Genomic DNA, 13,256 nt, shown 5'->3' with positions numbered 1-13,256 from the left:
AGTACTCTCCACCGCCCTGCAGATCGAGTACAGGGCCGTGTTATTGAAAGCCCCTTCGATGTCAGCGAACACGCACACCGACAGCCGTCCCGAGCCCATACCCTCCTCCAACCTGGAAGTCAGATGGTGAAGAGCTGAGCCCACAGACCCGCCACTTCGGTATGCATGCTGAGCTGGCTCTAAAGGGGCCTCCAGCTCCACCCAGTCCCTCAGATACCGGTCCACCAGCCTCTCCAGAGTCTTCATAATGAAGCTGGTGAGGCAAACAGGCCGGTACGACTTCGGGTCTGTGTAGTCACTCTTCCCTACCTTGGGAATGAACACTACCCTGCTGTGTCTCCACAGCTCGGGCACGTACCCCCTCGCAATGGAGGCCCTGAACAGGTCCATCAGCGGGCTGGTCAGGAGACCTCCGTCCCTGTGCAGCAGAGCCGGAAATACTCCATCCCCGCCCGCCGACTTGAAGGGGCCAAAGCTGTCAATAGCCCACCTCAGCCTACTATGGGTAACCACCCTCCTTGCCGTGGCGTAGTCGCCTCCAAGACGACCCCCGGCTTCAATATTCCCCCCTGTGTCCGGATCAGCGGACCCTGGGAAGTGCGTGTTCAGCAACTGTTGTAGTGTGTCCGCTGGTCCCGCTGTGTAGCCACCGCCGGTCCTGCGGACCACCCCCAGTCTTCCCGCAGGGTCACTTCTGAGTACCCTAAGGAGCCTAGCCGCGTCCGGGGTATTCATTACTCTGTCGCAGTAGCCCCTCCAGGCCCTCCACTGTGATGCCCGTAGTTCTTTTTTGTACTGTCTGCGGACCTCCCTATAGAGATCCCAGTCCGCACCTTGGCTGCTGCTCCTCGCTGTATTGAACAGCCCCCGCACTTTCCTACTGAGACGCTCCAGGGAAGAGCTCCACCAAGGAGTCCTTCCCGCCCTATGCTCCTCTGTCTCAGGGCAACTATTCTCGAACGCCCGCATCATAGAGGAGCTGACTCGGTCGGCGGCCTCGTCAATCTCCTCCATCGTGCGGTGTTTCCTTGGTAAGCCCCCTAGGCGCCGAGCATGTTCCTCTCTATAGAGTTCCCAGTTTGTTGCCCGGGGGTTCCTAAATCTAACGGGTTCCCGAACACCCATCTCCAACCCAAAGGTGATGTATCTATGGTCCGACATAGAGTCTTCCCCACAGACACACCACCCAGTTATTTCCGTGAGCAGAGCCCTGGTACAAAGTGTTAAATCTATGACCGAGCTCCGACCCGTCGTGAAAAACGTGGGTTCTACCCCTCTGTTGGCCACCTGCAGCCCTGCAGAGGCCATGAACTCCACGAGGTGTCCCCCCCTTCTATTCGTTGCCGCGCTGCCCCACAAAACGTGGTGAGCATTGCTGTCACAGCCAATCAAAAGAGGAAGATTCGCCTCCTCGCAGTAGGAGACCAAGTCACTGATCTCCTGCGGAAGACAGCTGCGGTCGCCTGGAAAGTACGCAGAGGCGACCACTACCTCCCTCACGCCGTCCCGAGTCGGGGATCTGACCAGGATTGGAACCAGGTCCCTGGACGCCTTGTCCCTTAGGCCCTGGGACCGCCCTCTAAGGAGTCGACACTATGCCGCATCGATCCTCCCAGAGATAAGCCCCTAACCCTTGATTTTACAATCCAGGGCTCTTGGATCAGTACAATAGATGTACCGCCCTCTGAAATTTTCCTGCATAAGTGGGCCGTTGCAGCCCTGCTGTGTTGCAGGTTAATCTGTAATATCCCCGTGAAGATGTTATTGCGGGAATACCACCTGCGGGTCACGATGCTAGCCTCAGCCCGAATCCGAGCCCGAGGTAGCACCTCCCTCCGCTTCCGCTTCCTGACTGGTGGACCCTGATGGGATTCCCCGGTCAACTTCCATCCGAGATACCTCCTCGGTTCTCGCTTCCTCGGAGGGCCCTCTGGAGGTCTCCTCCACAGAAGCCGTAGGCGCCGCCTCTCCGACAGGCCCGCCAACCTCCTTGGACGAGCCCTCCTCGTGTGAGCCCCCCGCGGTCACCTCATCCCCCTGCGGCCTCGGCGCCGTCAGGTTCACTTTTACCTGTGTCGCCAGGCAGAAGAGAAGTGAGCCGTGATGGCGCTTGCCGATTTCTCGTCCACGCCCACCACCAACCTTGTGCCCCTTGCATCCTCCGTCCTCTGCCAGACCCTCCAGGCACGGCAATCTAGGCCATTCTGAGCTGCCAGGCAGCGGACTAGTGCCTCATTCGAGACACCCGCCCCCAGGCCCGGAATCCATATCGCGGCCCTTCTCAGTCTCAATCCTTCCGGATCGACCTCCACCAGGTTTGCGAGCCCACAGGGCCTGACGTTAATCAGCTCCCTGCGAACCCACTCCCTGGTTTCTTCATCCATCATCTCGATCAGGATGCGGCTCCTCCACAGCCTAATCGAGCGTACCCGGGGAGGGGTGTATTGCCCCCCCTGCATGATATACATGCTTATGCGGAGGTTAAGAGACCCTATGAACAGGTCCTCGGAAGACAGGTCAGTTTCCTGTCCTCTGAGGCCCACCACCAGTTCAGGCCCCCCCGCCACCGCTTGTGCATAGGACCGAGCCCTACTTTCAGAGCCCCCCCGGGGCCTAGCTTTCGCCGGGCCGCGTTTCGGCCGCCGACCCCCGGCAGGTGCCCCAACCTGAGTGGTCTCTCCCATTTTTCTTTTCCGCTTCCCGCCTGCCGTTTCCGGTGTGCCCCCTATGGAGCCCTTCGTTGACGGCGTGGCAGGATTCCTGGGCGCCGGAAGAGAGCCCGTCTGCGGTTCCGAAACCGTCACCGCGAGTCTCTTCTTCTTCGCCCTCCTTTTTTCCGCCCCACTCTTATGTCTGGGGCGGTGTGTCATCGAAGTGGTGTTCCCGGTTTGTACCGAGCCCTCCACCCCGCTGGCGATCTGGGGATTCTGTTCGGATCGCCCTTGGAGGGGGCCTTCCTGAGGACGCCCCTGCTTGCTGGAGCCCCTCCTCCTTCTTCATTTCTTCGCATTTCATTTTTGGTTCCATAAAGGTCCCACGAGTAGCTAGGGAAACATAACGGTCCACCTCTGCAGAGCCCCGCATGCAGAGGTAAGGCTTCCTTCCCCGAGGTGCGCCCGGTGCCTCGGGGTTGGGATCGGTAGAGACTGATCTTCTATTCAGCCATGCATCCCCTAGGCCCGACCCCTCACCGTAGGATTTAGGATTTTTATTGAGGTTTACTCCTCTTGGTCCAAGTGGTGAAGCTCAGACCCCCCGCGTCGCGTGCCCACTCGTCGAGCCGGCCCCGACGCCTGGTTTATCAACCGACTACAAGCCAGTTGGCACCGTTATACCCTGTGCAGGGTATAACGGTGCCATCAGATCATTTGTTAAGGAAATTTAAGAAAGGGTTGGCATTTAATTTATAATAGCAAATAATTATAAAAAGACATATGAATGTATTAAATATGATACCTACGAAAACATTGTTAGAAAACATGTTGAAATTTGGTTCTTCAATCAACCCTCGGATTTACATTACTACAAAAAGGCGCGTCGTGTGTATTAAAAGCTTTAACTTTTGATAATTTCGCCTCGAAAGAACATAAAATGTTCAAAATATCTTAATGGTTGAGAATCAACTGACAAAGTTCTAAATGATTTAGAAAGTTTCGCATGTTATATTCTGTACTGATAAGGATGTAGTCCTCGTATTTAGGTCATTCAAGTTAAACATTTATTTACCTACGTCACAAAACCCAAAAAATGTCGATGTGAAGAGATTGAAACATTTCCTAGGGGTCTTAATGTTATTTGAGGATATTGCTAAATTCTTTTTAGCGCTTCCTCATATTCATAATTTCCCATAGGCCTCTTCCTTGCCGCTGAGATGGACTAAATGTTAGAAAATACTCTAAGATTTTAATTATACTTTTAAAAATCCAAACTAAAACAGAAACTTCAGAGACAATGTGAATTGTCAAACTGACTACAAAATAACCATCTTGTCACCCCTGTTTCAAGGCTTATTTTTCAATGTTTGATGAATTATATCAATCAAATGTACCTTTTCCTTGTACCAAAACAATGATTTTCGGATTTTATAACAAAAAAATCTAAAATTCAAACCACAAAATTTATTTATGGCAATTTTTGTTACTTGTATCACTGACGCCCCTAATCAAAACTAACCAAAATTTGACATTTAAAATTTTAAAACCAATCTGTTTCGGAAATAATTATAAAATAACATTTTCAGGTCACATATGTTATAGACAGTTAAGAGCTTATATTGGATCTACAATATGCTGGGATGCACTCAATATGCGCCACCCATTTAAAAACATTTGGGATGCAGATTTTTTCGGCAAGATTGTTTCAAAATATGGGCAGAACCTATAAAATTTTCTGAAATAAAACGAGTTAAGTGTGTGGAGCTCTATAATTTTTTTTAGGGGCATGCGAAAAAGATCAGTCCCTTATCTGTACGAGAATAATTTCGCCGCCTGAGATGCTCAAAATAACTGTATTTACGGCTTTATAGCTAATATATGCTATTTCCAATGGTGGTACTGGTATTTGTAACATTTATACAGGAATAACAACAATTTCTAAATTAAAAGCAAACGAAAATTTGGCACGCGATGAATCAATATTTTTTCTCATCGTCAGTCAATAAATATCGTGTATAAGTACGTGTGTACCTTTCTCACGTAAATCAATTTACTGGCGTTCTGAGGTCAAACAGTAAAACCGTTTTCCTTCTGACTTTACTATTTGCTCAATAGAATTTAATCACATAAGCAATTATTCAATTGACGTGCCCACAATTATCGCTATATCGGCAATTGATGAAAAAAAGATATTCGACGTTTTTCATTCTTTTCTCATTAAGAATACGGACTAAACATAATTTGACATTAAAGTTCATGCTCATGTATAGAAATATAAATAAGCCATCAAGGATTGTCGAACTGCCTCTTAATTATAAAAAAATATATATGAACTATATTTGTCTAGAATTACTATTAATAATTAATTATGTCTATTGTAATTATAGTTAATTATAAGAAAATAATGCACGAAGAAAACAAAAACAAAATTTTAAATATAAATGATGTCATAATTTTCAAGCAGTGAAAAATCAAATCAAAAATTTAATTCTGAAGTTGCACATTTAAAATAGAACACATTTGTTAATGAAAATTTAGGGCTAGCTGAACTCAAAATTGATTTAATTTTACGGCACGTAAAAACGAATAATAAATGTTTTCTAGAAATGTTCTATATTAAAAAAAATTCAAAATATGCAACGTTTGCATCGATTTAAACCGACCTTTGATAGATGCAAAACTAATTGTTTTAACTGCAGAAAAATTCAATTTTGCCTTGTTGCGATAACCTAATTGATCTTACCGGGAACCGTAACAAAAAATTCATATATTTGGTCTACTGCTGACGAACAATTATTTTTATTTCGAATGTTTGTTGATAATTAATAAGAAAAACTTAATTTCTTATGGGTATAGACGAACAAGGTAAAATTTATATTTGCTATGGGCATAGATCTAACCACTTCACATGCATTTAAGATGAATAGGTCAAATTCATTTACATAAGCAATAAAAATAGCGACCTTGAGTAACCTCGTATATCTTTCAGAAACTGTGAGAAAAATGGACATTTTTTTTTCACATGCGACCAGTTTCTTTAATTCTTCTTTGAGGTGAGCATCTTAATTTTTCCAATTTCAACCATTCCAACCGTTATTATGAGGAAACAAATAATGCATTTGCATTTTGAAAAATGTATAGACGGTTGTGTGTGAGTGTGTGTGTGCTTGTGCGTGCTATAATTTTGCTGAAGTGCCTGGAAATAAGTGTTGAACTACAACATTAATGCCGATTTGGTTTTGGTTTTTTATTAATTAAGAAAATCTAATTTCCAAAATATCATCAGAAACTCAATTATTAGACCTCGAGTAAAGCAAGCCCTTAATAATTTTTCAAAATGCAAAACTGTATGATAAAAATTTTGAACCTAAAGTTTGTGTTGTTTTGTTGTTTAGAACCATAATTCCGAAAGTGGTCGAGGTGTACCCCAAGGGGACACAATTCCTAAGCGGGGGTTCACAAAAATTTGTCTGCTTTCCCTAGTGAAGAACCACTATATATTATTTTAAGAAACTCAGCGACTATTATTTGTAAAAACTTGCATATTCCATATTCAGGAATGTAGCTGCAGGCGGTCCATCGAAACCAGCAAAATTTTGACAGTTGTCTATGAAAAAAAAAAAAGTTGGCAACCTCTGTTATTATTATCACATTTTATTATAATTATGTAACGAATGGATCAAAACCCTCACATCGTTACTAATTTTTTGTCTATAAACCACAGACCACGTTGAAATATATTTCGAAACTCAGAGTTGTATTTTCAATGTTCAAAATGATGTATTTATGTTACCGGCAAACTCCGTCATGCAGTCATACCTAGGTTTGCCTAGGCAAAGTCCGCATTGCCGAGCCACTTTAGGCCAAGTCCGAAATTATTAGATATTTCGGAAATTGGCTACACTGTGGTATGACAATTTTTAGTTTGTGTAGCAGGCAAACTCTAAAATATCCCAATTGCAGACGCTCGACTCTTGTGTTCATATAATCGCGGCAGGGTGCGGACTTCACTAAATTCTCATTCTGTATATCTTTTTAGTTGTTATTAGGCGGCTGTTCAGTTCCGTTCAAGTCTGTGACGCGAGTGAAATGAAGGCGAGATTTTTGTAGAAATTAAAGGGTATGCAAAAACCAATAAATTAATTTTGCATTCCAACGATAGAGAAGTACGAATCAATAATTAAAGAAGTTGAAGAAGGCAAGAAAGCTGCGAAAAAAACAACTTTTCAATACCGACATCTTAAACATTAGGATGTGTTACTTGTTGGGGGCATTAAAAAGTTAATTTTGCCATTGTCTGAGCAAGTTACTGAAGCGAAATACTTTGTGCCCAATGAAAAATTGTTTGAAGTGCTAGATAATGCTCACATGCTGGAAGAGATATTATATTAAAGCACTAACCAACAAATATGCTAACGTAACTCGACAATGCATTACACTTTACTTAGAGCTATCTAAAGCCTGTCATAAGAAGAAAAATCATTAAAAAAAAAATAACCGTAAAACCGCTGTTGTTCCGAGAGGAGGATTTCAAATATATTCTTAATTACAAAGATCATCTTTTTAAATATCTAGTTTTATGGCCACTAAAAACGAAAACAGCAGAAAAGGTCAATTTTTGTTTAATAGACATTTTTTGCATTTTGGGAACTCCTTCTGTGTTGCAGTCCGATAACGGACGTGAGTTTGCAAATCGCATTGATAAAGAGCTGAAAGTGTTGTGGCGACAACTAAGTATAGTCCACGGAAAACCATGTCATTCCCAAAGCCAGCGGCAGGTATCGCAAAAAAGTTTCCGGAAATTCAAGTAGGGCAGGGGTAGCCAACCTCTTCAATGTGTTGAGCAACTTTGTTAATTTTTAATAAACATTGGAATTGTTTATGTTTAATATTATGACATTTAGATCTTTTTGTTGAATTTTGAAGTTTCTCTGATTTTTGCGGTTTGTATTTTTAAAATTAAAATCCAGTATTGCCTCCGCGAGCTATCGGTAGCTCGCGATCGGCAGGTTGGCGACCGCTGAAGTAGGGGAATCAGTCACAGTGCTCTAGTTTAGACAGAGGCAAAGCAGATGTCCGTAATATACTAAGTGTTTTTACAAAATTTGTACTAAACATGATGTAATTAGCTCTCTATATGCAAGGAACCAAATCCAAAGTTTTTTAAAATCCAAGAATTCCCGAAAATAGACCTATCACTTCGCGAAATTAGTGGGCACAGTTCTTCATTTGGAGGGCAGAGGTTTCAAAGATGTAACCAAAAACTGTACCACTAACTCTTGTAAATGTAAAAGATTAAAAATGTTATGCAATTCTAAGTGTCACCATTCGTTGAAAAAATAAGTGACATAATTAACTCTAAATATATTTTATAAGGGTCCCTGTATAATATGTACTCTGTAAAAGTACCTATTTTTAATAGTAAGTGACATACAAAAACAATACAAGGTGTATTTGTGTGTTCTTTAAGATACAATAAATTATTATTAGAAATTGATTTCCTTTTCTTCTATCGCAAACTGTGCCTTATACTTTGCCGGTAACATATATAACATATATAATGATTCCCTTTATCAGTGTTCTACAGTTCGAAAAACTGATCAAATCAGAATTTTAACCATTTTGGAGTAATCACAAAAGCACAGGCGGTAATTATTTTACCTGATTTTCAACCTAAAGTTTGTGGTTGATTCAACTATGTATTACACAAAAAATTAAAAATTAAAGGGAATTTGAATCAAAGCTCTTTAATTAATACCACTTTTTGACAGTTACAATAAACAGTTATAATAAATAAAATAAATAAGAACTAAAAGTTCAGATTTTCACAAAATTATTTATTTTTACATGACAATTGTTTCGACAACACCGTGTCTTTATCAAATGTAATATTTACAAACTACCTGCTACTATATATACCGAAAAATAACCATAAAACGTTCATTAATGTTGTTGTGAGAATTTAAGTTCAATAAAGGAGAGGTATTTAAATCTAATCGTTAATCGTTAACCAATACATTTGAATGTCTCATTTTGTTAATCTCCATGGCTTCCAATAAATTTAATTTTCTACTTTTTGTGGTTGAATGTAAAATATCAAAATTGTCGTCAAAAATGTGTTTTTGTGTGTTTTCTAGACTATTGTTTTTAAACGCTCTTTTACGTTCGTTAATGCGTTTCTTGGAGGATCTACCTATGTGTCCAATATGAATTTTAGGACAAGATCCGTATTTTAACCTGTAGACAACTGATTTTTGAGATTTTGGACATTTTGTTCTATTGTTTTTTAAAAAATTTCCTAATGTGTTGTTAGTTCTGAAAGCTATTTTTAAACCACATTTTGACAAATGTTTTGAAACTTTTTCACTAGGTTCTCCTATGTTGTAATTGTTTTAAATTGTTCGTGTTCTGCATTATTTTTCGGATAATTAGAGTTTACTGTTGTCTGGATTTGTTTTTTATTTATAATTTTATATACAACGGACGGATTGTAGCCGTTGTTCAGTGCAATTTGTTTAATGATATTAAGTTCTTTGTTGTAATTTTCTGTTGAGAGTGGCGTATTAAGAAGTCTGTGTATAAAAGAGTGAAAAGCAGCCATTTTGTCCGTGTGTGAAGGTTTTCGTAAGAGTTAAGTCTAAAAAATTAATAGACTTATCATGTTCAATCTCGATAGTGAATTTCCAACAACAAAGCTAGCAAAGACATCATCTACGTATCTATACCACCATAGAAAACTTTTACTTAAAGGATGTTCTAGTATGATATTTTCCAGATTATCCATAAAAATCTCGGCTAAAAAAGGACTAAGTGGGTTTCCTATGATCAAACCTTCCTTAGAGATGTAAATCTGTCCATTAAATTCAAAATAATTTTCGTCTAAGCAATCTAATAAATCTTGTTTCACCAATGGGTTAACTTGTTTCCGAGTTTTGTAAACATTACATTTGGTAAAGACACAGTGTTGTCGAAACAATTGTCATGTAAAAATATCTAATTTTGTGAAAATCTGAACTTTTAGTTCTTATTTATTTTGATAAATGGATTTTCATCAAGTAAAAGCCACCTCAGTTCAAGTTATAATAAACCCCGAGGGCCGAGTATGAAGTTCTAATCAAACACCTATTCTATTGATTTTTCACTATTGGCTAGCCCTTGAAACCCGACAAAAAATTAATTCCATTTTCCTGCAAAAATGTTTCGAAATGGATGAAGTTTATGAAGATGTATTTTGGGTGTTCAAAATGATGTATTTTTAAGATTCCATTTTCCTTTGAGCAATGTACCTACACAGTAGAGCAGTAATAAAAGACCAATGAAATCAATTTTTCAACCATTTCGGTGTAATTACAAAAGCGGAGGCGGTAAAATTTTTGCACGGCACCTGCACGTATCCAATTATAAATTTATCCCGAAGCAAAGGCAGAACCCTAGCGGCCTTGTTCGCCTATAAATTTGCATCGAGACACTATCTATAATTATCTATTTGTGCGTAGAGATTTTTTTTGCGCCGAACCTTTTCAAAAACGCCGGGCTCACGGAACCGAACAAAAATACAAATCGGCCATTAGCTCGCCGCAACCGAGCTAGCGCCGACGGTGGAACAAAAAATCTTGACCCTTTCCTATGGCTTGTGCGGGAGTCAATAAGCACCTTTAAGTGGGAGACGAGAGACACAAAACCCAACCTGCTACCTCGAGTGATCCTGCGATGTTAGTCTGCAAATCGCGCTTTCGAACGCCGCAGCATCCACTGCGATCTGTGCAAGTCTTGCGAGAGCGCGCGGCATTTCACGCCGACCTTCCCAGACAAGTTACGTGCTGACTTATTTACCATTTGAAATTTTAATGGTCCGTTTGCCGCGCGAAGCTTGACAAAATGTTGCAGTATGACGAAGAGCTTTCGGAAAGGCTCGGACTCACCATTCAGTCCTCGAACTATCCTACAGACTCGAATAATAATTCCGCCGACAAACGGGGGGACAAGTACTCCCTTAGGCCCCGATCCGCGCGAAGAAAAAAAATCTGCCTGGACGATAACGACCTTCCGGAGGACGCCATCGACTCCGTCTCTCCTCCATCTAGCAAATCCGGTCGCGGGAATTTACACCGACCGAAACAAAAATCGGCACCTCTGAGTAAGTACCGCAGGAAAACGGCGAACGCGCGGGAACGCAGCAGGATGAGGGAAATTAACCAGGCGTTCGAGGCACTTAGAAAGGCGGTACCCCAGATCACGCCGAACCAACAGCAGAACGAAAAACTGACCAAAATTACGACGCTGAGGCTCGCGATGAAATACATATCAGCCCTCAGCTCGGCTTTGTCGAGTTGTCCCGCGGAATTGCCCCAGCAAGATTTGTTTTCCGAATGTTCCGAATTGGAATCGTTTTTGCTCGAGTCGGATGGCGAATCGTTGCCGTTGAGGAGCGACATTTCCGACCATTCGATCACGCCTGAAGAGTTCTCGGTCGATTTCGACGACTCTTTGACGCCGGGCGATTTCGGACGACTGACGCCAGATTTTTCCAACCATCTCCATTTCGACCCGTTCCTGGTCGATTTTAGTTGAGTTTAAGTGTTATAGTACAGTGATATTAAACGAGTAACTAGAGACGGTAATTATTTAATTTTTCGAATACGAATTTTCTACAATTGCAAAATTGCCCAGGTTCAACGAATAATTAGGAATATAACGAATGTTCTCTTTTTTACCTATTTTTGATTTCCGATAATCGTAAGCATCAAAATTGTTCAAGACTGGACGCTATTTTTCCGGCTTTTAACATATTTATTTATTTTATTTTTTTATTTATTTTTTGACAAAAACATTTTTATTCTTTCAATTTGCTCCCCGACTTAGAACCTTTTGGATTTTAATTAAAAAAAATCAAAAAAATACCTAGTTATATCTAGGCTGACTCCATCAACAATAACATATTTTTTAAAAATTAAATTGGTACCCAATGTATATTTCAATGGATCGCATTTTTGGGCAAAAAATTGTTTGGTCAGTTTTGGTGGTCATTGCAGCTTAAATAAATAAATGTGTAAAAAAACTGCGCCCAAAACGTTGCGTATTGTTTGACAAAAGATTGCTAAGTATTATATTTATTGTATATCGATATAGTTTTTAACGTTATACATTATGTAATAGTCGATTAAATGTATGTTGTAAATTTTCCAGTGAACGTGAAAAAAGTGCCTTAAATATGTTATTAGAAAAGCGGGCAACGCATTTGTCGCTTTTTAATAAATATTCTCGTTACTTAAGCATTTCAGATAGTATTTTTGTATAAATAGATGTACATATAAAAGAGATAAATACGAAATATACTATTTTATTTGAGTCTACGGCTTTTATTAAATTTATAACCGGCATTGGGCAGAAGTATTGCGAATTTGAAATTACCCGACCAGTTACGTTTTATGAATAAATTTAATATAATTTCTATACGGCAGCGTGAGTTTGATACGCTCTTATGAAATTCTAAAGTAGGTCTTTTGTATTGACTTAAGATACATAAAATTTATGGCGCTATAATAAAACAACTATTAAGTTTTTTGCTTCTACGCAAAACGTAGTTGTTTATCCAGTATTTTCACTTAAAACTTATTGCTACGTGCGCCGTAAAATGGAGAGAGTTATATACATTTTTCGGAAAATGAAACTTAATAGTGCAGTTTAAAAAACAAATCTTGGGACTCTTTTCAAAACCGATATATAGAAAACAAAAATGAATTTGTTGTTTTTTCGAAAAGATAAAATATTTGAGCTTTTTTTATTAAACTCAATTTTTCAGTCTAGCTCGTTTTTTGGAAAAATTGTGTACAAACATACCATAAATTTCACATTACATATTTTTAACTTAAGAAATCGAACCGCAAGGTACCATACAACGAAAAGCGGCAAATATAATTGTTGTTTCAATTTGCCATTTTTTGAAAAAATAAATTGTGGATTTTGCGATGCACGCCACTTTCAGAGACTTTTTCAGGTTGAACAAATTTGTCTTATTCCCATGTTAGCATTAATTAAATCAATCACAACTATTAAATAATTTTCAAATATAACTTGCCAACGGGCAACATTGTATGGAGATTTTCTCGCTACTCTCACCTTTCTTGCAGGCTTAAATGAAAATCTTATTGTGTTGTTCCAACAAGTACAGCTTCATGAAAAGGATTTAATGAAACTAGTTTTGTTAAGTTATCGTACTGAAATTGCAAAAATATGTTAAATTATAGGGTTGGTTCTTTACGTCAGACGCAATCCTCAAAATCTTAATTTTTGCCGGAGAAATAATTGACAATGCTTTGGTACTCGTCGGCCAACTAAATGAAGAGGCTCAGGAAGCTAACGACAAATTATTCAGATACTACAAGCTGAACCATACCAGGAAAACATCTAGGTGGGTTAACAGGATATTTTAACGGCTTCTGATCCTGTAGTTAACAAGGATAGATTTATAAATATCTTCATAAAGTGATACTACTGAACTGTTTTTGGAAATGATGACCTCAGATTTAATTTTGAAGAGTTATAATTGAGTTAATGTTTTTCTTGTGTTTTTTATAAAACGTTTCTTGTTCGTTGTCGAAT

At 40.0% G+C, this 13,256-nt stretch overlaps 1 protein-coding gene across 1 annotated transcript; it reads left to right on the top strand.

Annotated features, from left to right (window-relative positions):
- Positions 1-10,386: 10,386 nt before the first annotated feature.
- On the top strand, positions 10,387-12,002 carry LOC132704708 (helix-loop-helix protein delilah-like). Its single transcript, XM_060674887.1, has one exon. It carries the CDS (start codon positions 10,533-10,535, stop codon positions 11,223-11,225), a length of 693 nt encoding a protein of 230 aa, XP_060530870.1. The 5' UTR covers positions 10,387-10,532; the 3' UTR covers positions 11,226-12,002.
- Positions 12,003-13,256: the final 1,254 nt, after the last annotated feature.

The sequence above is a fragment of the Cylas formicarius genome, unplaced genomic scaffold, assembly GCF_029955315.1.
Source record: "Cylas formicarius isolate icCylForm1 unplaced genomic scaffold, icCylForm1.1 PGA_scaffold_7__23_contigs__length_41026272, whole genome shotgun sequence".
Lineage (NCBI taxonomy): Eukaryota > Metazoa > Arthropoda > Insecta > Coleoptera > Brentidae > Cylas > Cylas formicarius.
This window is presented reverse-complemented; position numbering and strand designations above follow the sequence as displayed.

What these genes read in the sequence shown, in the direction of transcription:
- LOC132704708 (XM_060674887.1), top strand. Translation starts at nt 10,533, where the DNA reads ATGTTGCAGTATGACGAAGAGCTTTCGGAAAGGCTCGGACTCACCATT.